At 60.7% G+C, this 23,671-nt stretch overlaps 2 protein-coding genes across 4 annotated transcripts; one reads left to right on the top strand and one right to left on the bottom strand.

Annotated features, from left to right (window-relative positions):
• Positions 1-5,568: 5,568 nt before the first annotated feature.
• SLC2A6 (solute carrier family 2 member 6) lies at positions 5,569-12,353 on the top strand. 2 transcript variants are annotated; one of them, XM_021691525.1, is made up of 10 exons: positions 5,569-5,716; positions 6,237-6,399; positions 7,429-7,635; positions 8,242-8,341; positions 8,876-9,087; positions 9,507-9,659; positions 10,286-10,394; positions 10,774-10,968; positions 11,172-11,317; positions 11,968-12,353. In XM_021691525.1, the coding sequence occupies exons 1-10, from the start codon at positions 5,628-5,630 to the stop codon at positions 12,121-12,123; spliced, it is 1,530 nt and encodes a 509-aa protein (XP_021547200.1). In that variant the 5' UTR covers positions 5,569-5,627; the 3' UTR covers positions 12,124-12,353. The 2 variants fall into 2 exon arrangements, with proteins under 2 accessions (XP_021547200.1, XP_044776571.1); XM_044920636.1 differs by lacking the exon at positions 10,774-10,968.
• A 1,420-nt stretch (positions 12,354-13,773) lies between these two features.
• On the bottom strand, positions 13,774-23,411 carry CACFD1 (calcium channel flower domain containing 1). 2 transcript variants are annotated; one of them, XM_021691296.2, is made up of 5 exons: positions 23,230-23,411; positions 20,014-20,086; positions 18,506-18,631; positions 15,965-16,072; positions 13,774-15,468 (listed from the first exon to the last, which is right to left on the bottom strand). In XM_021691296.2, the coding sequence occupies exons 1-5, from the start codon at positions 23,348-23,350 to the stop codon at positions 15,378-15,380; spliced, it is 519 nt and encodes a 172-aa protein (XP_021546971.1). In that variant the 5' UTR covers positions 23,351-23,411; the 3' UTR covers positions 13,774-15,377. The 2 variants fall into 2 exon arrangements, with proteins under 2 accessions (XP_021546971.1, XP_044776694.1); XM_044920759.1 differs by lacking the exon at positions 18,506-18,631.
• Positions 23,412-23,671: the final 260 nt, after the last annotated feature.

Raw genomic sequence — 23,671 nt, 5'->3', positions numbered from 1 at the left:
CTTCCCAGCTCACTAAGCCTTCCGGGGAACCAAGGAACTGGAAGCCACCTCTGGGGGGAGTGGGGACCGCCTGACATCTGTGGCCATGATCTCACACTTGGAGGGAAGGAGCCAAGGATTTCCCTCTGGTTCTGCAGCCTCTGAGAGGGAGTGAGGAGGGAGATGGGGAGGAGGGGTGGGGGACAGAGGGAGTCTGCAGCTCCCCGGCACCCCAGCCTGGATACGCAGGTGAGCACTCTGACTTCAGGAAGCTGGAGGAGCAGGAGAAAGAAACCCCCTTCCTTCCTTCCTTCCTTCCTTCCTTCCTTCCTTCCTTCCTTCCTTCCTTCCTTCCTTCCTCCCTCCCTCCCTCCCTCCCTCCCTCCCTCCTGCTCTTCCTCCCTTCCTCTCTCCCTCCCTCCCGTATGGTGCATGGCTGGGGCCCACCCCAGAGGCCTGAACTTCCCGAGGGAGGGACAGCCAGCCGGCAGGAGGAGAAGAGCACAAAGCCACCCTGAGCTCTCTGGGGGCCCAATTCATGTCCCCGTGTCTGGCACATGGTGTCTTGGTAAGCATTTGTTCTATGAGGACCACCAGTCCCAACCTGAATGTCCCCCGCCCCTCCCATCCTCAGAAATGCATGTCTTCCTTTGTCAGCTCCGAGACAGGGCCCCCGTGGGGCAGGAGGACACCCACGACCCTGGGCTTGACCGTCACCACCCCCTCCACCCCACCTGCCCCCTCCACCCCCTTCCTGATATTTTTTTTTTTTGGTAAAATTATAGATGCAGAAATGAAGGGAACAAAGATAAACAGCACATGGTAAAAGAAGTTCTCTCTAAGTAACAAGACTTGTGCTTATCCACAATCTCAAATGTTTCCACTTAAAAAAAATAAAACCCCTTCCCCTCCTCTGCCAGGAGGAGCCCAAGGGGATCCAAAGACAGATGATGCCATTCTTACTTTAGCCACCAGGTGGCGGCCAAGACCAGTGCATCCCTGCTCCTGCGGCCTCCGCCTCCGGGGAATGGGGCTTCCTCCGAGGGTCCCTGGCAAAAGGGAGAGTGTCGGCTGGAGAGGTGACCACAGAGTGCCTACCCACTGGTCAGCCTCAGAACAATGCACAGAAATAGGTACGGCCATCCTCACTTGATGCCTGAGGAAGCTGAGGCCCAGAATGGAGAAGGACATCATCCACTGTCCCAGCCCGTCATGGACAGAGCCCGGGCTGGAACTCTCATTTCCTGACTCCCTTTGCTTCATCCCACAGATGCCCAGGGGTCACCTGGCTTTCTTTGCAGCACCCAGGATGGTCATGCAAAGATGGGGAGCCTCACCCTGCAGGAAACCGGCATGAGGTGGACTTGAGCCCCGCCTGCCTGGGCACTTTTGGCTGCCCCAGGCTCTCAGCCCACCCTCCATAGCCACCTGGAGGCATGATGCCCCAGCTGCGGCACGGGACAGCAGAGGCCAGGGCTCGTCTGGGGTCCCGCCCCCCGCGGGGGGGGGGGGGTGGGGACTTCCTGGGCTGCCATAGACAAAGGTCACAGGGTTTGGTCCAGGGTGTGGCTGGGAGGCCCAGCCGCCTCTCCACACTCTTACCCTCGAACCCTCCAACTCCCTACCCCCACCCCTGTCCGTGGCTCTGCTCCCATTAGGCCACTCCTGATTCGTGCCAGGCCCAGCCAAGGGATACCCCATCCTCTGCCTGGAAAGCCACGTTAGCAGGAGCCTCAGAGGGGCCTGTCCCACACCAGCCAGGCCAAGGGCAGGAGGAACAGCAGGACCAGGGCTGCAGCCAGGGTCACAGAGGGCACCAGGTCCGAGTCCTCGGGGGGGGCCAGGGATGGCATGGCCAAGGGCATGGTGGAGGGCAGCAGGGGCGCCAGACAGCTGGGTGTCAGAAACCTTCTCCCCTGGGGGCTCTGGCCGGCCCATCTGTGGGAAGGAGGAGACGAGGGCAGCGGTCCCCTCTCCGCCGGTCCCTCCCATCCCTCTGCCCTCGGGGGCCCTCCAGACATAGCAGGAGCCAGGGCCAGGAGGTGCCCCAGAGGTGACCCTGGCCAGTGACTCCCCGAGGCTCCGTTTTCTCCTAACACTGGGATGCAGAAGGCCACCAGGGAGGATAAGGACCAGATGAGGCAGTAGGGCGTGGGTCTTGGCCTCTCCTCCCACGCCCTTACCTTCCCTCTTGAGATGACTGGGGCTAGAAAGTCAGATTCAGCGCCACAGCCCCCCTCTGAGACCTTTGTATTTGTGCCAGCAGGTCTGGAATGCAGCTCCGCCAGGTTCTTGGGCCCTTGGAAGCCTGCAGACTGGTCTGGAGGGACCTTTGTCAGACTGCAGGAGCTCCATCAAGGCCTGCCCAGCTGCCTGGGCCCACCAGCAGCCCGAGAGGGGGGCACCAGGTTCCAGCCATCCTACAGCTCAGAGAAGCCAGCGTTTTCGAGAAGTTCCAGAGGTTGGCAGAGGTGGTCACAGCAGCCTGAGACTGGGTCCCCAGTCTCCTCCTCTGTATGGGGCAGACTGTGCACAGGCCCTCTGCTAAGCTCCGGTGCCCTGGAGCAGCCAGGGATGGAGACCGTGCAGGAGCCTGCAAGCCGGTGGTGGTCTCTGCCCAGCCCCTCCCCAACCCTGGCAGCTCTGCGGGAATTTATCTTCTGACCAGGGTGGTAGCTCCCATGCCCCAGAGCTGCCACCTTCCCCAGTGCAGGCCCAGACCAGTGGCAGCTTGAGTGGTTCAACTAGGGGCCCTTCCTCTAAAGAATCCACCCTCCTCGGGGCCTCCCTCAGGGAGGGATTGGAGCTGGGGCAGGCGGGGAAATGAGGGACCCAGCCCCTGCTGTGGGTGTGTCCTGGCGGGAGAGGGGAAGCAGATCCAGGTCCCCTGACTCCCAGACCAGTGCTTTCTGCTGCTTCTGAGCAGAGACTTCCCTGATAGGGGCTGGGAGAAGCTAAGGGAGAGGGGAGGGCTCTGAATTCAAATCAACTAGGGGCCTCCCAGCACCGCTTTGTGCATATGCTGGGCCAGGCACCGGATGGGCAGGGAAGAGGAGGAGAGCCCCACTCCGCTCCAGAGACCGGGTCCCCAAGCAGCCCATATGGGGCAGACCCAGGTGGCCGGAGAGAAGGCCCAAGCCAACCAATGGGGGTGCAGGGGGTGGTGGTTAAAAGAGGCCTGAGGACTGGAGAAACATCCTTGCTGAAAGAAATCATCCTCTGAGGACAAAGATGGTCACTGAATCACTAATTTTAAAAGCACACATGTGGGGGCGCCTGGGTGGCTCAGTCGGTTAAGTGTCTGCCTTCGGCTCAGGTCATGATCCCAGGGTCCTGGGATCGAGCCCCGCATCGGGCTCCCTGCTTGGCGGGAAGCCTGCTTCTCCCTCTCCCACTCCCCCTGCTTGTGTTCCCTCTCTCGCTGTCTCTTTCTGTCAAAAAATAAATTTAAAAAACAAGCATACATGTGTGAGATAGCCTTAATGTCCATGAAGGAGATTCCTGAGCAAACCACGTTACATCTCAATTGATAAAACATGGTTACATGGATTGCTCCAAGTTAGCAACAGGAGTCACCGTTTTTTGGCTCTGCCTGGATCCAAAGCCTACATCCTTTACAGCAGGAAAATGCTGAAAATGTGCTGTAAGTGGTCACACAATTGTGCACACACACACAATGCGAAAATATGCAGAACGGACCCACGTGGGGAAGGACACCAGAGTGCCAGCAGGGTGATGGATGTGGTTTTCCCAAGCATGCTTTCTCCATTGTTCTACTAGTTGTATTTTGATAGCAAAAGGGAATTACAGGATACTTTTTTAAAAATATTTTATTTATTTATTTGACAGAGAGAGAGACAGCGAGAGGGAACACACGCAGGGGGAGTGGGAGAGGGAGAAGCAGGCTTCCCGCTGAACAGAGAGCCTGATGTGGGGCTCGATGTGGGGCTCGATCCCAGGACCCTGGGATCATGACCTCAGCCGAAGGCAGACGCTTAACAACTGAGCCACCCAGGCGCCCCTACAGGATACTTTTTAAAAACAATTTACTGGTGGGGAGGCAGGTGCCTGGGTGGCTCAGTCGTTAAGCGTCTGCCTTCGGCTCAGGTCATGGTCTCAGGGTCCTGGGATGGAGCCCCGCATCGGGCTCCCTGCTCAGTGGAAAGCCTGCTTCTCCCTCTCCCACTCCCCCTGCATGTGTTCCCTCTCTCACTGTGTCTCTCTCTGTCAAATAAATAAATAAAATCTTAAACAAACAAACAAACAAAAACAATTTACTGGGGGCACCTGGGTGGCTCAGTCAGGTTGGGCAGCCCACTCTTGATTTTGGCTCAGGTCTGATCTCAGGGTTGTGGGATAGAGTCCTGTACTCAGCGGGGCATCTACTTGAGAGTCTCCCTCTGCCTCTGCCCCTCCCCTTGCTCTCGCATGTGTTCCCTCTCAAATAAATAAATAAAAATCTTTTAATTAAAAAATAAAAAAAAGATTTACTCTTTTAATAGCTAAAATTTGGAAATAACCCGAATGCTCAACAACAAAGGATCAGTTAAAAAAGAAACACACGTGGCACATCCATGCAGCAGAATAGGGTGTGAGCCAGCCCCTCTCTGGAAAAGTCCATAGGGAGAGCAGGTACTAGTGGACTGTGTTACTGTTTGAGGGTGAGCCTCCAGGGAATACTCTATTTCTGTTTTTCTTGTTTTTTAATTTATCTTATCACCTGGATGATTCTCAACAAGCCCAAGTTATTTCTGCCATCAAACTGGGCCAGAAATGGGGAAAATACAAATCTGTGCCACTGGGACCACCGCCCCCTCCTCCCTGGGCCTCCACCCCACACCCGCTCTGGCTGTCCGGGATGCGGGATGCTGTCATGGGCACTCCTCAGCCAGATTTCAGCTCACCCCTGGAGGGGAGGGGGCAGGGCCAGGCGTGACTCGAGCACACGATGCAGCAGGGAGGGAGTCCAGGAAGGCAGAGCGCAAGGCCTTCCTTTGGAGGGAGACACCTGTACTCCGTGTGACCTTGGGGAGTCGCTAAGCCTCTCTGGGCATGTTTTCCTCCAGCCTATAGGAGCTGGGTGTGGGGTGGGTGCTGGTATCCCACCCAGACGTGGACACGGACGAATCCGCAGGGGCTCTGCGTCCATCGCGCCTCTTCCCTCGGGTGCGGGTGCAGGGGTTCCTATCTGAAGGGCCAGCCCAGGGGCCTCCCGGGGCGCACGAGGTGCGGGTCACGCCCATTTAAAACCTGGCCCCGCCCCGGGGTCCGCGCCTCAGGAAAGCCCCGCGGAGCCCCGCACCCTGCCCTCCCCCGCCGCCCGCGCCCCGGGAAAGTCCGCCCGCGCTCCGCTCCCGGGTCCGCGCCCTGGGAAAGCCCGGCCGGGCCCCGCACGCCGCCCGCGCCCCGCCCCGGCGCCGCGCCCGCATCCGAGCATCCGCATCCGAGCATCCGCACCGCTCGCGGCGGCCCCATTGGCCGGCGCCGGCTCCGCAGGGCCGCCTCGCAGCCAATCGCGGCCGAGGGGTGGAGCTGCAGCCTGCGCCGGATGCTCGGAGTCGCTGCTGCCCGGAGCGTCTACTGGCCGGAGCTGTCCGCCAGCACCCGGCCCCTCGGCGGCCGCACGGACACTGCGAGCAAGGGCGGCCATGCAGGAGCCGCTGCTGGGAGCCGAGGGCCCGGACTACGACACCTTCCCTGAGAAGTCCCCGTCGCCGGGGGAGAGGACGCGGGTCGGGTGAGAGTCGCGGGGCATGGGGGCTGCGGGTAGGGGCCGGCTTCCGCCTTGGGCCTTCTCTGACCTTCCGTGAGTGTCCAGCAAAGGTCCGTCTGGCTCCCTTCTGCCCCAGACACCCCAGTCCTATTTAAGGAGCTGTTCTCCCCCCGTAGCAGGCCCAGCCCCCAGCTGGCGCAGCCAGGGTGAGGGAAGCCCAGAGAGGGCAAGGGGCTTGCTTGCCTAAGGTCACACAGCAAGCTTCAGAGGCAAAGCTGCCAGCGGAAGGCAAGCCTCCTCTGCTAGAGAGGTGCCCCTTCACCCGTGTCTCAGCCACGGGGGTGGGCTTTGGGGACTGTCCTGGGGATTCTCCAAGCGAGAGGACACAAGGTCTGGGAGCCCTCGGCCCAGCCCAACCCAGCGCTGCCCTCCGAGCCCCAGCCGGCAGCCACTGGGCTCAGGACCCGCAGCCTTTCAGCCGCGGGGGGGGGGGGGAGGAGGAGCTCCAAGACCTCATCACTCTGCCCGCCCCCACCACCACCAGGGCCCCACAGAACAAGAGGGTGTTCCTGGCCACCTTTGCCGCGGTGCTGGGCAATTTCAGCTTCGGGTATGCCCTGGTCTACACATCCCCTGTCATCCCAGCCCTGGAGCACTCCTTGGACCCGGACCTGAGTCTGACCAAAACCCAGGCATCCTGGTTTGGGGTAAGGGCCCTCCTCTGAGCTGGAGACGGGCAGAGCAGGGTGAGCGGGGACCCACGAAGCTAGGGCCCCCCTGTAGGGCCCTGGTCTCCCCCCTCCCTGATCCTCACCAGGTTGTAGGAGCGGCAGTGGGTGAGTGAGGTCAGATGATTGCTCTGAAATATAAGGAGGAAGTGATTGCTAAGAAGCTGTGGGAAGGAGACTGTGGAGAGGTGGTCCTCCGGGTCTCCCCCCTGCCCCAGGCCCCCCCCACAGACTCCCACAGCCGGACTGCCACAACAGAGCGGGCACCTCCCTGGATGATGGGGGGCAGGGGCTTCAGATGCCAATGGGAAGAGGCACTGGCTGGGGCAAGGAGGGCCCCAGGATTGAGTGTGGGCACGTGGGAGGGAAGAGCGGGGGCCCTGAGAGTCCCAGGATGCTAGAATTACCATCTCAGTAGCCTCCAATTTACAATTACAACAGAGCAGCTAAGATGATACCCAGTGTGTACTGAGCACTCAGTATGTGCCAGGGGTGTGCTGCTGGGCACTGTACATGAGAGCTAGTTGACTCCAGGGCCAACCCTATGAGGTGGGTACTCCTGCTGTCCCCATAAAACAGCTAAAGAAACTGAGGCTCGGATAGGCTAAGCAATGTGCCCAAGTCACTGACTGGATCCTACTCACTACACTCTACAGGGAATCCAAGAACCCCCAAATCTAAAAATGCCAGGGGCTTCAGGTCACAGAATTCTCCTGTCTGCCGTAATAATATTAGACATTTAAACGTTCGGCTGAGCTGAACCACTATGGAGAGGTGGCCCCACATTACTCCCCAGAGCAGGACTCCCCATGGTGGCATCTCTAACAAAGGGTTGCGCACATGATGCTTGCACACCTCTGGAGACAGGAGGCTCACTACCAGTCAGGGCCTGGATCCTGCAGGCAGGGATCTCACGATCAGCCTGGAAAAGTGGCTGCCCCTAGGCTCTGATGGGGGGTAGGAGCGTTGGGTGCCCACACATGTCTGCCCTCCACCCTTTCCCTGCAGTCCATATTCACCTTGGGTGCAGCAGCTGGGGGCCTCAGTGCTATGGTTCTCAACGACCTCCTGGGCCGGAAGCTCAGCATCATGTTCTCAGCTGTACCATCAGCAGCTGGCTACGCGCTCATGGCAGGTGCCCACGGCTTCTGGATGCTGCTGCTGGGGAGGACGCTGACAGGCTTCGCTGGGGGTCTCACAGCTGCCTGCATCCCGGTAAGGCCAGGACTGCCCACCCCTGTCCCCTCACTGCCTCAGCACTGTGCTAACAACCATGTGGCTGAAGTCTCCCGGCCCCCCTCCCAGCCCCCCGGTCAATGGAGATATGTTTGCCAGGGAACCTCAGCTCACCTGCAGCAGGGCAGCTAATCTGTCCCCACATCCCCAGCCGACCTCACTTTGGACTCCTTCAAGTTCCCACCCCATTTCCCGACAGGCACATTGCTCAACTGAAGAAAATCTGCGTTGAGCAATGGGGAAAGGGGAAGTCTCTCCCCTCCCTGGGACTCCTCCCACAGCTGCACCCACACCCTGTCAGGGGCCAGGGCAAGGCCAGCAGGGGGCTAGGGATGCCCGGGAGGAGCCGAGTCTGGGTGCCTATGGGCCTCCCGCCTCCCCACCTCATGCTGCCCGTTTCAAAGGCAAGCACTTCCGCCCACTTGACGGTTAGGGAGATGGACAGAGTCACAATCAGGACAAGAGCCCCATCAGAAGACCCCACTTGTCACTTCCCAAGGTTCACCGGGGCCACCTCTCCCTTTTAGCCAGGCCCAGGAGCCTAAATCTCACCAAAGGCCCTGGGTGGGCCGATGTGTCTTGCAGGTGTACGTGTCTGAGATTGCTACCCCGAGTGTTCGTGGGGCCCTGGGGGCCACGCCCCAGCTCATGGCAGTGTTCGGATCTCTGTCCCTCTACGCCCTTGGCAAGTATCATCCAAATGAGCACTGAGCACCTCCTGTGTCCAGGGGTGGGAGTGACAGGGTACCGCTGAGCAGACAGGGCTGGAAAGGCAGTGAACACACCCCAAAACAAACCCCAACTGGGGGACAAGATACCACTGTGCTGTGTACATCTAGGCAATACCCTGTCTCTCTCTGGCCGTATGGGAAGTCCATATAGAAAAGAGATCAGAGCCCATCTGGTTGAGATGGGGTGGGGATTTCGGGTAGAAGCCTGGGGCCTTGCCTGCTCAGGCTACCTCTCTATCACCCTGCCATGGCCCTTGAGACCCTCCAGGGAGCTCCTTCTATGTGCTGGGCCCGGTGCTAGGGGCCAAGCAATCCCTGGGGCCCCTCCTGGTGTAGATCACAGAGGCTTGGGGCAACCAGGGTAGGCTTCCTGTGGGAGGTGGCCCTGGGACTAGCCCTTGAGGACAGATGAGGTTGCTCAGAGGCCTTGACGGGAGGGGACTCTGTCCAGCCTGGACCCCAGCTCCTCACCCCATCCTCACCTCCAGGCCTCCTGCTGCCATGGCGCTGGTTGGCTGTGGCCGGGGAAGGGCCCGTGCTCATCATGATCCTGCTGCTCAGCTTCATGCCCAACTCCCCTCGCTTCCTGCTCTCACGGGGCAGGGACACGGAGGCGCTGCGGGCGCTGGCCTGGCTCCGTGGGGCCGACACCGACATCCGCTGGGAGTTCCAGCAGATCCAGGACAACGTCCGCAGACAGGTGTGGGAGGGTTGGGTGCACAGCTGTGTGTGGCTGCGGCCAGCCGCTAGGCCTATCTGAGCCTTGGTTGCTTTTCCCGGGGAATGGGGATAAGAGCAGCTCCCACCTCCAAGAACCGGGGGGAGGGGAGATATTGCCACACTTGACCTAGAGCACGTGCTCCGTGCTGCCAATGCCTGGGCACACAGAGACCCTTATAATCAAAAATCTTCCTTGACCCACCCGCTCATCCAAGAGCCTGGGGTTCAGGCGGGGGTCCCCCAGGCCTGTGCATGGCCTGGACTGCCTCCAGGGACAGGGTCCTTCCTGGGGGAAGAGAGGAGGGAGTCTCCTACCCAGCCCCATGCAACCCAGGGCAGGGTGGAGCCTGCTGGAGGGGCCGGCACAGTTCCCCCTCAGTGGCAGCTTCATGTTTCTAGAGCACCCACATGTCGTGGGCCGAGGCCCGGAACCCCCACATGTACCGACCCATCCTCATCGCCTTGCTGATGCGCTTCCTGCAGCAACTGATGGGCATCACGCCCATCCTTGTCTACCTGCAGCCCATCTTCGAAAGCACTGCCGTCCTTCTGGTGAGAGCCCAACCCCACACCACCCGGCATCTGGGAGGCCGTCCCTTACTGAGCACCTGCCCTGTGGCTCATGTCAGGGGTGCGTGTGCCCTGTGGAGCCCGCCAGGGTCTCCTAGCTGGTTTTGTGCCATGTCCCTGTTCTCAGAATAATGTTTATAAGTAAACTTACATATTTTAAAATACCCGGGATTCCAAAGGAACCCGTTGTCTAAAAGTGCGGAGCCCTTCGGGGTCATGGACCCCAGGTTCAGAACATCTGCCGCTCACTGAGGGAAGTCCCTTGCCTCCAAACCTCAGCTTCCGCCTCTGTAGACGGGAGATTAGAGGGTGTGCCTGCGCCGGCCGGTCCTGGACTCAGAGGGAGAGGAGATTGAAAGATTAGTGACAGTGCAGTCCCACAAGTCATTGTGGCGCCTGGATTCCATGCTGGCCCGGGGGGCCCTGTGGGCTAGGCTGGGTGACCAGAGGAAGCACCTGACACATGGTGCCTGCTCAGCAGCTCAACGCTCCAAAGGAGCTGTGGCCACAGCCTGGGACCAGAGCGTCCCGCAGCCCCTTGTTGGGGTACGGGTGGGACAGGAGCAGCACACTGGAGCCCCTCAGCCCTAGCGGCTTCCTCCCTGCAGCCCCCGAAGGACGATGCAGCCATCGTGGGGGCCGTGAGGCTCTTCTCCGTGTTGATCGCCGCCCTCACCATGGACCTGGCTGGCCGCAAGGTTCTGCTCTTCATCTCAGGTGAGCACTCGCCGCCTCCTCCCGCCGCTGATGATCGCGCGCCGGCCCGCGCAGGGCGCGCTGTGGCTGGGAGCTCCGGGGTGGGGTGCAGGGTCGTCCCACCTGCCCTGTGGGTCCCGCCTCCCCAGCACCCAGCACAGGGCCTGGCATACACCCGCTGCGGCAGGAGGGCCTGCGGGGGCCACAGTGTGACCGAAGCTCCAACGCAGGCAGGCAGAGCTTGCTGCTCTGCAGGGAGCATCCGGTCACCAGCTGTGGTGGCCGCCTGGATGAGAACTGGCCCGCGTAGAGCGCAGGGTGCTGAGGGGCTATGCAGAGGAAGCACCCGGCTCAGAGGGTCCTGGCCCCCCCTTCCCGAGGGCCACCTGTCTGTCCACAGCCACCATTATGTTTGTGGCCAACCTGACGCTGGGGCTGTATGTCCACTTCGGTCCGAAGCCTCTGACTCCCAACAGCACCATGAGCACCATGGGCCTCGAGAGTGTGTCCTTGGGGGGCACAGAGCAGCCCCTGGCCACCCCCTCCAGCTACCTCACCCTCGTGCCCCTGGTGGCCACCATGCTCTTCATCACAGGTAGGTGTGTAGCGACTGCACCGGAACGAGGGCTCGGGAGGCTGATGGCCAGCCAGAGGGGGGCTGGCTCGTGCTCAGGTGTGAGGGCCCTGCTAGGGCATGGGCGGGGCACCGCGGTCCTGGTGTGTCAGCGGGGTTGGCGACCCGGGGGTCTCGGCAGCTCCGTGCAGGCAGCAGAGGCCCCTCGTCCCCTCTGTTGGCAGGCTACGCCATGGGCTGGGGGCCCATCACCTGGCTCCTCATGTCGGAGATCCTGCCCCTGCAAGCCCGCGGTGTGGCCTCGGGGCTCTGCGTGCTTGTCAGCTGGCTCACTGCCTTTGCCCTCACCAAGTCCTTCCTGCTGGTGGTGGTGAGTAACTCGGGCGGGGCTTCTCGGTCAAGTCCTCGGAGTGTCCCACAGGTACTCCCGGGCCAGGACAAGTGAGCCCAGAGGGCCTTCTGTCCGGGTGGCAGTTTGGGTCTCCCGGCAGGGTCCCTGCTGGCCTGCCCACATAGGGCGCTATGTGCCCTTCTCCCCACTCCTGGTTCAGACCAACAGGCCCTGAAGCCAACCAGAATCTCGTTCCCAGCTCCCGGGAGGGACAGTGTGACTGGGGCAGCCAGGGCCAGGGCCGCCCCTGGTGTAGCCAGTGGGTCAGGGCAGGGTTTGGGAGCACGCGTGGTGGGCACAGCTCCGGCAGAGAGGCGCAGATGAGCTTGGGGCAGGGCAAGAGGACGTGTGCGGTGGCTCCAGAAACACAGGAGCTTGCTCCCGCCAGGCTACGGGGTGCAGGCCTCCTGCAGGTGGGAGAGAGGTGGCTGTCTGAGCCGAGGCTGAGGCCAGAGCTCCTGGCCAGGGCGGGCCATGCTAAAGCATTTGCGTCTCATGCGGGAGGCAGTGAGGAGCCCAGGGAGACCCCTGAGCCGGGGGAGTAAGAGGAAGGCCCCTCAAGGCTGGCTAACACTAGAAGGGTCCCAGGAACCCCCCCGTGTGACCAGGCATCCCCTCCATACCCCCAGAACGCCTTCGGCCTCCATGTGCCTTTCTTCTTCTTCACTGCCATCTGCTTGGCCAGCCTGGTGTTCACTGGCTGCTGCGTGCCTGAGACCAAGGGCCGGTCGCTGGAGCAGATTGAGTCCTTCTTCCGCACCGGGAGGAGGTCCTTCCTGCACTAGGTGAGGGTCCCCGCCCGGGGGGGCCAAACCACTGGGCGCAAGGCCTCTGCGCTGGCCACAAGCCTGCACGCTGAGCCCGGAAGGCAGCAGCAATCTGCCACCTAACGGAACACAGGAGGACCAGACAGAAGCATGGCAGGACCCCACAGGGCACATTCTGGCTCTGGGCAGGCAACACCCCTCTCCATCCTAGGCCCCAGCTCAGGCAGCCTGCCATGTTGCACGCTCATCGGCCAAGACGCACCGGCAGAGGAGGCAGCCATGGTCCACAGGGGAGCACACGGCCCGGCGGCCAGGACAAGGCCCTGCTGGCTGCCCTGGGGCCTGGTTCCTTACTTGGGTGCAGAGGATGCGCCCAGCGGGCTGTAACGAGGAGAGAGCACAGGGCGGGAGACGGTGGATGCATCCACACAGGGACATCATCGTGCCATTTTGTTCTGATCCGCTTAGTCAGCACGGAACAACTTGACTACAGGGAGGAAGACAGATCTGTACTTCTAAAAGTTTATGGGTACTATGGGGAACATTCTAGACTCCCACAGGCCAGGGCCCAAGACCCAGCACAGACACTTCCTCCTGCACCCACCCAACCTCTGGAAACGGGGCTCAAGTGCTCCTGTCTGCAAACCATGTTCACCCTGTTTGTAAAAATAAATCGGGCTCTTGGCCTTGGACTGGCAGGATGGGGTATATTGCAGGTGGGGGAGCCCACCCAGCAGCCAGGTTTGGCTAGACCCAAACTCTCAGCCAAGGTTGCCAGGGCCTGCTGCCCTAGGCAAGGCCCCCTCCGGCCACCCCCGACCTGTCCACAGTAAGGCAGAGGGAAGGGGCGAGGCAGCCGGTGGGGGAGAGCCTGGCTATGGGATGGCTCTGTCCCAAGACTCAGCCCTCCCCAGCTGTGTGACCTCGGCAAGCCACATTCCTCGTCTTAGATGCTGTGAGCAGGATTGGGACAGGGCCAGCCGCACAGAAGGTCCTCAATAAAATGGCAGTTACTCCCAGGGCCAGTGGTCCCAGCCTGCTTGCTTACGGCACCAGGGGTGGGGGTGGGGGTGTGGAGGGAATAGGCAGTGTATGAGCAAGCATACAAACTCCCGCCAGGCTTTATTGCTCAAAATGCACACTGAACATTGAGAAGGTGAGGGCCCCGAGACAACAGAGTCCAGACCCGTGGAGGCAGGAGTGGAACCTGGCGGCCCAGCCCCTTCTGCCAGCTGGACAGATGTTCCTTGCGAGGCGGCACCCCACACTGAGGGATGGGGTCACTGCTCCAGGATTGCTTAGCCCTACTCGCTGGGAACCTCGGGTCCATCCTGGCCGGTGACTGAGGGGTTGGAGGGCCCTCCCACCTCTGCGCCTGCCTCTAGAGCCCATCCGACACCCACCCGACTTCCCGACAGGGTAGAGGTGCAGCCTTCCTGAACACAGAGCCAGTCCCTCTCCTCCTGCAGAAGGAAGCCCCCGCCATCAAGGCCCCTGCCGCAGGGGCAGGAGGGGTGGGCAGGAGTGACCCTTGCGTCCCACTTGCTGGATAAGAATGAACCAAGAGGGGCGCTCCTCTTGGGAGGTAGACAGGTCTTACAGCACACGCAGAAGACACACAAACACACACACGGCAGACACAGAGACCCACCCGCCCGCCCGGAGAGGTCTAGAGCCCACAGCCCTTTGAACCCAGCGCTTGTTTGAGAAAGGTGGTCCCAGAGGACCCCCGAAGGCACGTGTCCCACCAGGCCAGCCACGCTGCAGTGCCCTTGCCACCCGGGGGCCCAGCCTGGTCAGGCCCTCTGGAAGGCCGCCGGGGGCCACTGCTGACCAGGAGCCCTGGGATGTGTCCCCAGGACAGTAACTGCCCCTCCTGCTGTCCAACACTAACAAGCCCCTGAGAGGAGCGCTCCCTCTGGGAAGCAAGGATCTGGACACAGCCCAAGGTCTGTTTCCAACAAAGCAGGACTGGGGCTGAGCTCGGGGCCGTGAGCAGGTGCCGCCAGGGTCCTGGGAGAAGGAAGAGCAGAGCTGGGCCCCAGATGGAGCCTTTTCCACACCGCCCATTTCTGCCCAGTGCCGCCTGGGCTCCGTCAGGTCCCATCAGACAGGCCTAGCAGCTGGGGGCAAGTCCGGTGAGCGGAGCCGTCAGCGGGCTGAGGCGGACATACGCGAGGGACACAGGAACACTGGCATGGAAGGAGGCCGGGGGAGACGGTGCACAGCCCAGGCAGGGCCGCCTCCTCGTGCCCCCCGCACAGGCTTTGTTCCCAGGTGGCCTGGGTACAGCTCATGGTGGCGGAGGCAGCTCTGGCCTCTGCCCAGCTCTCAAAGGCAAGAAGCTCCCCGAAGGCAGGGTCGGGGGCAGGCCAGCAGCAATATCGGTGGGTCAAGCTTAGCCCTACTAACTGGGCTTGGGCCACTGCTAACATGGCAGGACCACACCAGAGAGGTGGACAAACAGCCCCATGGGAGAGGAGAGCCTGCCCTCCCCACTCCCTTAGCACCAAGGCCTTGGGGGTTGGGGGGAGAATCTGGGGGCCCGGGCCAGGCCCATGAGAAGTATCCTGGAACGGCTTGTCCAAGCTTCCAGGGAGCTGGGGGAGGGAGCACTCCCCGGACGTCCAGCCGCTGCCAAGGCTGCTGTTCTGGGTACTCTAGAAGCATCCCGGGAGTGCTGTGGGCTCCCACGAGAGAACAGAGAGGCAGGGAGGGGCCCGGGCAGCGGCAGACCATGGGCAGCAGGGCACCACTCTGTCCCAATGACAGGTGGACAGAGGGGGCCCAGGTGGCTCAGCCTACAGCATACTTTCCTGCCTGGAGAGCCAAAAGGAGGCTCCCTCTGCCCAATGCCCGGGCCCAGCATCTCTGGGGGAAGCTCCTCCCAAGCGTTCAGCAGATCCCCGGTGGCTCTGCTAGCAGTGGGAGTCTGGATATGCACACGACGGCCTGTTTCCGGCTGAGCCAGGCCAGCTGTGCGTGGGGCCAGGCTCTGCTCTGCCTCCAGCCCTGTGGCCTGGGTCACCCCTGGGGCTGCCCGCTGTCACTGCCAGTCTCCTTCCTGCTGGCCGAGGCCCAGGGCCGGGAGACACCAAGCTAGAGAAAGGAGAAGACCGAAGAGGACTCCAGGGATAGGGACGGGGGTAGAGGGGCTGATGGGAGCCAGGCAAAGGCTCCTCTTCCAGGCTGTCCTTCAGGGTCAATGCTCCAGGCCTCATCCCTGCAGGACGTGTCCACACAGAGGCACAGGAGCGAGCAGGAAGCTCACATTACAGCTCCCCCTCCAGGGTGTCCGTGAGCTTCTCCTCATCCCCCTGCTGCTTCTGCTGCTGGATCCTGGCATAGGAGATGGCATCGCCCCTGGGGAGAGAGCGAGTCAGCGTCACGGGGGGAAAGACCCCAGGCACACAGCCCTCCCAGCCACTACCAGATTCCTGGCCTGTGACCAAGGCACAACCTGCAGGGACACCCTACTGGGCTCTGGTTTCCCCAGACACCCTGCTGCTGGGATGGCAGACACGTCCCCTCTAAGAGTGGCACGGCTGCCTGGGGTGCTGGGTGGAGAAGGACTCGGAGTTGCAGTCCGGGCTCTGAGGACAGAGGAAGAGGCTCTCCCAAGCCACAGACCTGCCAGCCCCACGATGGGCTGTGGCGAGGTACGGCCAGGCCAGCAGAAGCCCACGAGCCCTCCTGCTCCCGTCCCCTAGAGCTGAACACCCCGAGGATGCTGACAGCCTCTGTGCCTCAGTGTCCGCAGAGGGGTAACGAGGCCCCTCCCAGACCCTCCTCCCTGAGAGACTTTCAGGAGGCAGGATGTCAAGATCCCCCCGCGGGGGGCCAGGAAAGGCACACTCACTTCTTGCCCAGAGCAGAGAGTCCATACAACACCCCCGTGGCGAATGCGATGGCATTGCCCAGCAGCGTGGTCAGGGTCAGGCTGATGACGACGGGAATGATGGCCATCCTACGAGAGAGGCAGAGGTCAGGGGGTACTCCCGCCCTGCGGCGGCCTCGCTGCTTCCAGGCCCCCTCCCCAGACACCAGGTGCAGGAAGGGTCCCGAGAAATCAGTCCGGACACAGGGTCACAGCCAGGCTTCAGAAAGTCCTTAGACACACAGGCACTTGTCTGCGAAATGCTGTGTATTTTCGGGGAGAAGATGTAAAGCCTTCATCAGATCGTTGACGGGGTCTGTGGCACACAAAGGTTGAAACAGTACTGGGATAGTCTGCCCTCCCTGTCCATTAAACAGGCCGACCAGAAAATCGACCAGAAAATCGCATGTCAGTCCACCCCCTAGTGGCTTTGTGACTCAGCAAGTCCCTGAATTCCTCCTGTGTTAGTGTTAACGAGCCGGTACAATGCCCGGAACAGCATCAGCACCAGATACATGGTAGCTCTTTGCACTGCAGTAAAACCGGCCACATCTCACCACCAAAGAACCCAAAGCTTCAACTGCAGAAGGCATGGGGTTTCCTGCTTGCTAGGTTCCCGGCCGGAGCAGCCCCAGCTCCGTCTGGTCCCGACCTCTGTCTGGCGCCACCTGGCGGCAGGTGTCCGCTCTGGCTTGAGTAGCCATGGGGCTGACTCTCTAGATTCTGGCAGGGATTCCCAGACCAGGGTGGCGGCTAGGTTACCGACGCAGGAAGATACTGCGTCTGGAGGACCAGCACTCTGTCCTGTTGCTTCCCTGGGCCAGACTGTCTGCCCAGAGGCCTCGCCTGCCCACACGCACCCTGCACACAAAGAAGGTAAGACTGGACCACCAGTTGAATTCCACCTGACTCTATTCAGGCGGGACAAGTGATCTGAGGTTTTACTGCGGTCATAAAATTTCTAGGTAATAAAAGAATAACAGAAATCACCATGAGGGAAAATCTTCAGTCAAAACAAAAGCACACAGGCTGGAAAAATATTTGCATAAGATATAACAAAGAACTGAGAAATCTTCATTACAGGAAACATAGAACTTACTAAGTAAAACGTTAAGATGCCAAAAGGTAAAAAGTAAACTAGACCATTTCCAAAAAAGAAAATGCAGTTAGCAAAGCCGTCTGGAAAAACACCTCACCTCCAAGACAACGGACACAAGTGTAAAATGGTGTACAACACTGGGAGGCTGGAGAGGTGACAGAAACTCAAAAGCAATGTAGTCATGTACTGAAGCCTTTTCAATGACTGTGATCTCTGACCTAGTAAGTGCACATCTGGAAACATATCCTAAGAAAAGCATCACAGAAAAAGCTTTGGCACATCGTGGGTTATCACGGTTTGATGTGATTTGCACCACAGTTAACAAATTAAGAAAAAGCATGACGTACACAGTGGAATAAATATTCCCATCGTTAAAAGTAACGTCCTAAAGTCTTTGTGGTGATCCTGAAAATGTTTATATCACAATATGAAGTGAAAAAAAGGAGGATACAAATTCCTTTAGAATGGTTATGACCGTGTCAGAAACCGGTTTAAAAAGCCGCCCGCAGAGTAGCAGACCAAAACTTACCAAAGCGTTCCAAGTAGTGGGGCTTTAATATTTTCCAAATCCTTTTTAATGAATGCATGTTACTGTTAGTATTTTTAAAATACATTTCTTAAAAAAAAAGGTCAAGGCAAAGGACACGATGACAGGCAGCGCTCTGTGATCCCGTATTACTCTGTGGTGGAGACCCAGCGGGAAGTGGCTCCAGAACGGAAAGAATACGTATCTGGTGCTGTCAAAACCACTGGCCTCCACCAAACATCTCCGCTTTCATTTCAAAGATAACCTAAACCCTAGTAACTATTGCTGTTGCTGCCAGAAGCTGCTGAGGGCCTCCTATACACCAGCGCTGTTCTAGAAGCTTCTGTGTATTAGACACATCCTGAAATTAGTTCAACCTCATGACTCAGGTGGACAGGGCTGCATACGGAATCTGTTGTTAGAAGTGGAAAATCAAAGGAAAGCATATAGGAAGGTGACTGTTTCTGTTCTGCAACTCGCCCTCATGTCAGGGCACCTGGACGGGCCACACTCTTGAAAGGCTGCCCACAAACACATTCTATGAACCTACCAGAATCTAGTTAACAACTTCCAAATGATGGGCCAACATTCCAAGCACTGCTCACTTTTCTCTATCACACAGCAGGCCACGGGGCACCCACATCCCACATCTGAAGTGCGGAAGACTGCAGCGGTGGGCTCGCTCCCCCGCCGCGCCATCGCAGGTCACACAGCACAACGGCCATCACCAGAGAGCTCTGCGCAAAGCTCTCCCGGCCTCATCCTCGCTGACAGTCCCCCCACGCGCCAGCCACTACCTAGTGCCTGCCCTTCAGCTCCTTGAGTCTTGGGAAACCGTGTCAGGGGCCCTGGAGGGTTCAATGTCCCCACCGTCCCCGCCTGCCCTGGGGCCCCTCACCCGCAGTAGAAGACAGCCTTCTGCCAGGAGCGCAGCCGGTCCACCTTCTCCGCCACCGTGTTCGCAAACTCAATGAACTGGCAGCAGAAGGGCGCCTCGCAGAGCAACAGGATGAAGGCGTTCATGCTGGAGGGCAGAAAAAGAGAGGGGCAGGCTGACAGGCCTGGGGATATGGGGGGACCCCAATGCCCAGCACCAGAATGCCTCCTCCCGCCCCCCCCCGTCTTCCTCTCAGGGCCACTGCTGAACCACTGCCCACACACCAGCCTCCCTAACCGAAATGAATGCTCCAGAGGATGAATCTGGTCTTCCCTTTATCCCTCTGTCTTCGAAGGAGACAAGACCCCCTGCATCACGGCGCCGCCATAAGCATGCAGTGAGTCCCTCCACACAGAGCACTGGGCAGAGAGCCAGCCGCCACTCGGCTACTAGCATGATCACCCCTGTCACCCATGTGGCCATCAGCACTGGGAAAGCTGTCCCCAGCAGCGGCTCATCCACCAGGACGGCCAGGAGTGGGTCAGTCAGTCCACAGTCACTGAGGGCTGACCCTCGGCAAGGCCACACAGGGAGGAGGGAGCTTAGCAAGCCCTGTGGTGTAGTGTTCTCTCCCCCCTCCCCCGTGCCTTCCTGTATTCTGGCTGGGGACAGCTAACCCGCGGGGACAGACTGAGGGGTCTGCTCCAGTCTTTGTGTTCTCCATGGCTGGGTCACAGTAACAGATACCAGGGCCCTCATTACCTATGTTCGACAGAAACTCAAGCTGCAGGTGCCCCAGGAGCCCACCTGAGCCCAGAGCAGGGACTCTGCACAACCCACATCCCCCCACCCCTGGCTCTCCCCAGCCTCCTGTACAGGCCCGTCCTCCCAGCCCTTCCACAGCCAGGCCAGCCTGTCTTCTGACTCAGCCCACTGAAGCCTCGGCCCAGTGCCTCAACACCCCAATCCCCCATGTGTCTCTGGGCCCCACCCCAGCAAGCCTCCGCCCTGGCCTGAGTTCTTTGGGGGCAGGGCTCCACCCTGTCCATCTCCGTGCCCCTCCCTGGTCAGGTCCCACAGGGGCACAGGCAATGCCTGGTGCACGGCCACCTCTCACGTGCTCTGGGTGGCTCAGATGCGGCCAGAGCCGCACTGGCCAGTGCTCACCCCCTGCCTTCCCTTCCCACGGGAATGAGCTACCCTGGCAGGAGGCGGGCAAGGAATTCATCTAGGACATTCTAACCACCTGATCCCGCACCAGCTCTAATCTGCCCCGTCTGTGGCTTGCTCACCTCCAAGCTAGAGCTCCAGATCCCAGCACCGGGCTCCAACCCCACCAGACACCAAGCCTCTAACTCAGGACATGTTTGTGACCCCAGCCCTAAACCCAATAAAGGCCTGGATGGGGGTTCCCCTGGCCTGCCCCTACAGAGAATCAGGAAAACGGAACATGACAGGGTATGAAGGAGGTGAAGCCCTGCATGGCGAGCCCCAGCCCCACCGGGCAAGATAGTCACGAGGCTACTCACATCATCCACACGCCGGCCGCGATGTTCAGAGGGTGGATGGTGACGCAGTTGAAGAGGCCTGAGATGGCGCAAGCTTGGAAGCGAGACAGGAGCAGGAATCAGCAGGGAGGAAGGGACAGAGCCTGCCGGGAAGGACCCCCAGCAAACCCCTTCCGACACCCGACACTTGCCTCCGCCCACAGCACCTACAAGTCTCCCCTCTGCCACCCGAGACAAGGGAGACCAACGTAACTGCTCAGCATCCCGGATGAGGATGCAGGCTCAGAGAGGGGAAGCGGCTGGTCCCAGGCCCCACAGCAAAGGTGTGGCTGGCTGGCTTGGAGGGCGTCTCACCCTCTGTCCAATGCATGGCTCGGAGGGCCGGCCTCTGAACCCCAGCCGTACCCGTACCCACTGCAAGGTACTGAGGATGAAAAGAGAGAAGAGTCTGGAGGGCTCAGGCCAGGCAGGCGCCACCATTAGCAGGGTTGGCCACACAAGAAGCGCTCTGACGCAGAAAACGTGGCTTGGATTTTGGTTGGGACAAGAGCGGCCTCTCCCGGAACAGAAATCAGGACCAGGCAGCCCTGGGTAACCATGTCAGCTGTGACTTGCACACAGCTAAGGATGTTCTCGTCACTGTTTTAGGCCTGTTTTCTCTCCTGCACATAGGCAAGTGCCACAGCCCAGGCCACCCACCCCTGAAACACCAGGCCCCGATGCCCCAAATGTGGAGCCTGGCCCTGCGCTCCTGACTGCGCCCCACGGGCAGGGTGTGCCAGGCCCGCCTCTGCACACACCAGCTGCCTCTGGGGCCCGCTTCTCCCGGAACTCCCGGTGCCAGCCAGGCACTTCCGGGGCCCTGGCTCCCAGCCCGGCACCCAGCCCAGCTGCCAGGGCCCTAGCTGGGGTGGGGCTGAAAGCTGGGCCCCGAGGCAGCAATTAGCCACCAGTTCATTAAACATTAAACCTCTGTACCTGATCCCTGGCTGGGCCTGGAATTCTGTTGTTTTCCCTTGTAACCCTATGCAGGCTGCAGGCGGTGGAGGAGGAAACCAGATGAAGTGAGCCCAAACTGCAGAGGGACTGCCCTCGTGTGTCCCCCAGGTCTCCTAAAAGGACAGAGGCACATTCTGCCTACTAAAAAGGCGGCACTCCCCTTGGACATGGCACATAGGCTTTCAGGCAGCAAGGCCCCCCAGGGCCACAGACGTGAGTGCCCACAACACAGTACTGCTTCTGCCTGGCTCTTGGCTGTGCATGGGCTCCCCTGACAGCAGTCTACACCTGCGGCACCCAGCATTTCGCCTCCAGCTTCGGCCCTCCCCACACTGTCCTACCAACAGCCAACCTTGGGGGAGAACCAGGTTTCGACCCAAACAGAAAGGCTCCAGCCAGGAGCCCCGTAACAATCAAGGCTGGAAGGTGCCCCTGGAGTTTCCAGTGTTCTTGCTAAGTGAGGAAGGCATCCTGTACAGTCCTCTTCCCTCCCAGGCTACGGCCTCTACATGACTGTCAGGACCATGAATAAATGCCTCTCCAAGGCCCCCACCGGCCAGGAGGGCAACCCTACCCTGAAGTGACTGACCAGAAGCACAACCCTTATCTGAATTCCTGTTTCATCCCTGAGCCTTTTTTTTTTTTTAAGATTTTATTTTTAAGTAACATCTACACCCAACGTGGGGCTTGAACTCACAACCCCAACATCAAGAGTTGCACACGCCACCAACTGCGCCGGCCAGGCGCCCCTCATCCCAAACACTCCTGTGTGCTTTGCGCCCTCCCCTGTGGTATACTACTTGGTGTCTGCGTAACAATCCCCTCCCACCGGTCTTCAGGTGAACTGACATTTCAGGGTGATGCCACAAGCTTCTCCTGGTGCTTCATCTGTAGCCCCAACACCATGAAGTCCTGGGGCGGCCCAGGTACCCCACTTTGAGAGACACAGAACTGCATGGGATATCAGGGTGAACCAGGGAGTCAGCAGGGCTGCTGAATCCAAGAGAGTGGGAAGGTGACAGCCCACTGGCCACCGTCAGAACCTTTCCTTTCTCCCCCACTGCCCACTGTCACTCGCTGCAGGACCCCCACTCTGATCTGCAAGGAAAGCAGCTAGCCAAACTTGAGAGGATCTTATCTAAGGCCTGACCTCGAGCCAGCAGTCTCTCCAAAGTCAAAAACATGCTTGCTCCAACAGCAGTGACGCAGTGGGACGTGGCAGTGAGATGGGACGCAGGGGCGCGTCCCATTATCACCTCTGGATAAGGGCGTGCCCTGCCTGAGCCGCACACTCCCACCCCTGCACTCCTGAACGTCCTTCCAGCATCCACCCACCCGGCAGGACTGTGGGGCTGGAAGGGGACCCTGAAAGGTGTTCCTTCTGGCCGACGTGATCAGCATCTGCCCTGCCCCAGCCCTCTGTGCCAGGCGGGCACTCGTTCAAGTCCAGGGGAGGTGCCCTCTCCTCCAGCAATTCCCAAAGCGGAGGGCCGCAGGCACAGGCGAGGCGAGTGGACCATTCAAACAGACTAGACGCGTATCTGCCTTCCGAAGACCTGCCGAATGAGCTTTATTTTACTTCTGTAGCAGGTCTGCCTTCCTGTTCATGTTCTTTCGGGGGTGTGGCAGGATGTGTGTCGGGGATGGCGCTGGGGAGTACGAGGAGGGGAGAGGAGAGGCGGCTGAGGCAGAGTGGCCAGCAAAGGGAACGCGCCGGCCTCTGGATGGACAGTGAGGACCCCGATGAGAGGCCGCGTCCCCTCGGCTCACTTCCCGGCCCTCCCTCGGGGACTGCTTGTCCGCACCAAACGCCCCACGTATCAACAACCTTGCCCAGAAGTTAAGACGGCTGGCGCCCCCACCCACGCCCAAGTCAACAGGTGAGGCTGCCTCCGGGCCGGGCTGAGCGGGCGCCCGGCGAGCGGCATCTGGGAAGTCTCGGAAAGCCCCCCCGCCCCGCCGCCGACACAAAGGCCGCGCTGTCCTTGCGCTCGGACGCGGCGGGGGGCAGCGACTTGGCCGCGGGAGCTCACTCCCTCCTGGAACGTCCCCGGAGCCGCCCGGCCGCGCGGCCGGGAACCATAGCAACCGCCAGGCGTCAGCTCCGCGCGCACCCCGCAGAGCCCCCCCCATGCCCACCCAGCCCCTCCCCGCGGGGGCGCGCCAGAGGGGGGCGGGGCCGGATACGCATGCGCGGTGGGCGGCGGGGCCGGCCCCTCCCCCGGGCCGGGTACTCACAGACGGCTCCCAGCACCCCCGACAGGCGACACAGCCAGCGGTACCACCACGTCATGCCCTCGTCCTGCGCGGGCGGCGCGGAGCTGACGGCCGCCGCCGCCGCCCCGCCCGAGCCGCTCATGGTGCCGCCGTCTGGCGCAGCCCGCCGCCCTCACAAAGGGCTCCGGAGCCGGCCGCGTCGTCCCGGCGCGCTGCCTTGTGGGAGAGGCGGCCGCTCATTAGCATAAGGGGCGGGGCTCGCAGGGCGGTGGCGAGGTGCGCCCGAGGGCTCGCGCTCATTAGCATAGGGGGCGGGCGCGCGGTGGCCCTGGCGCTCTCGGTGGGCAGATCCTCCCAGCGGGCTAGCGCAGGGGCGGGGCTTCGCAGAGAATTAAGGGGTGCGCCAGGGTCGGCGCCCATTCTTGACTCCGCGCAGTCCCTCGCCCCTCCTCCCTGGGTAGCA

Source organism: Neomonachus schauinslandi, chromosome 13, assembly GCF_002201575.2.
Source record: "Neomonachus schauinslandi chromosome 13, ASM220157v2, whole genome shotgun sequence".
Lineage (NCBI taxonomy): Eukaryota > Metazoa > Chordata > Mammalia > Carnivora > Phocidae > Neomonachus > Neomonachus schauinslandi.
Note: the sequence above shows the minus strand (reverse complement) of the source record. Positions and strands in the feature narration are given on the sequence as shown.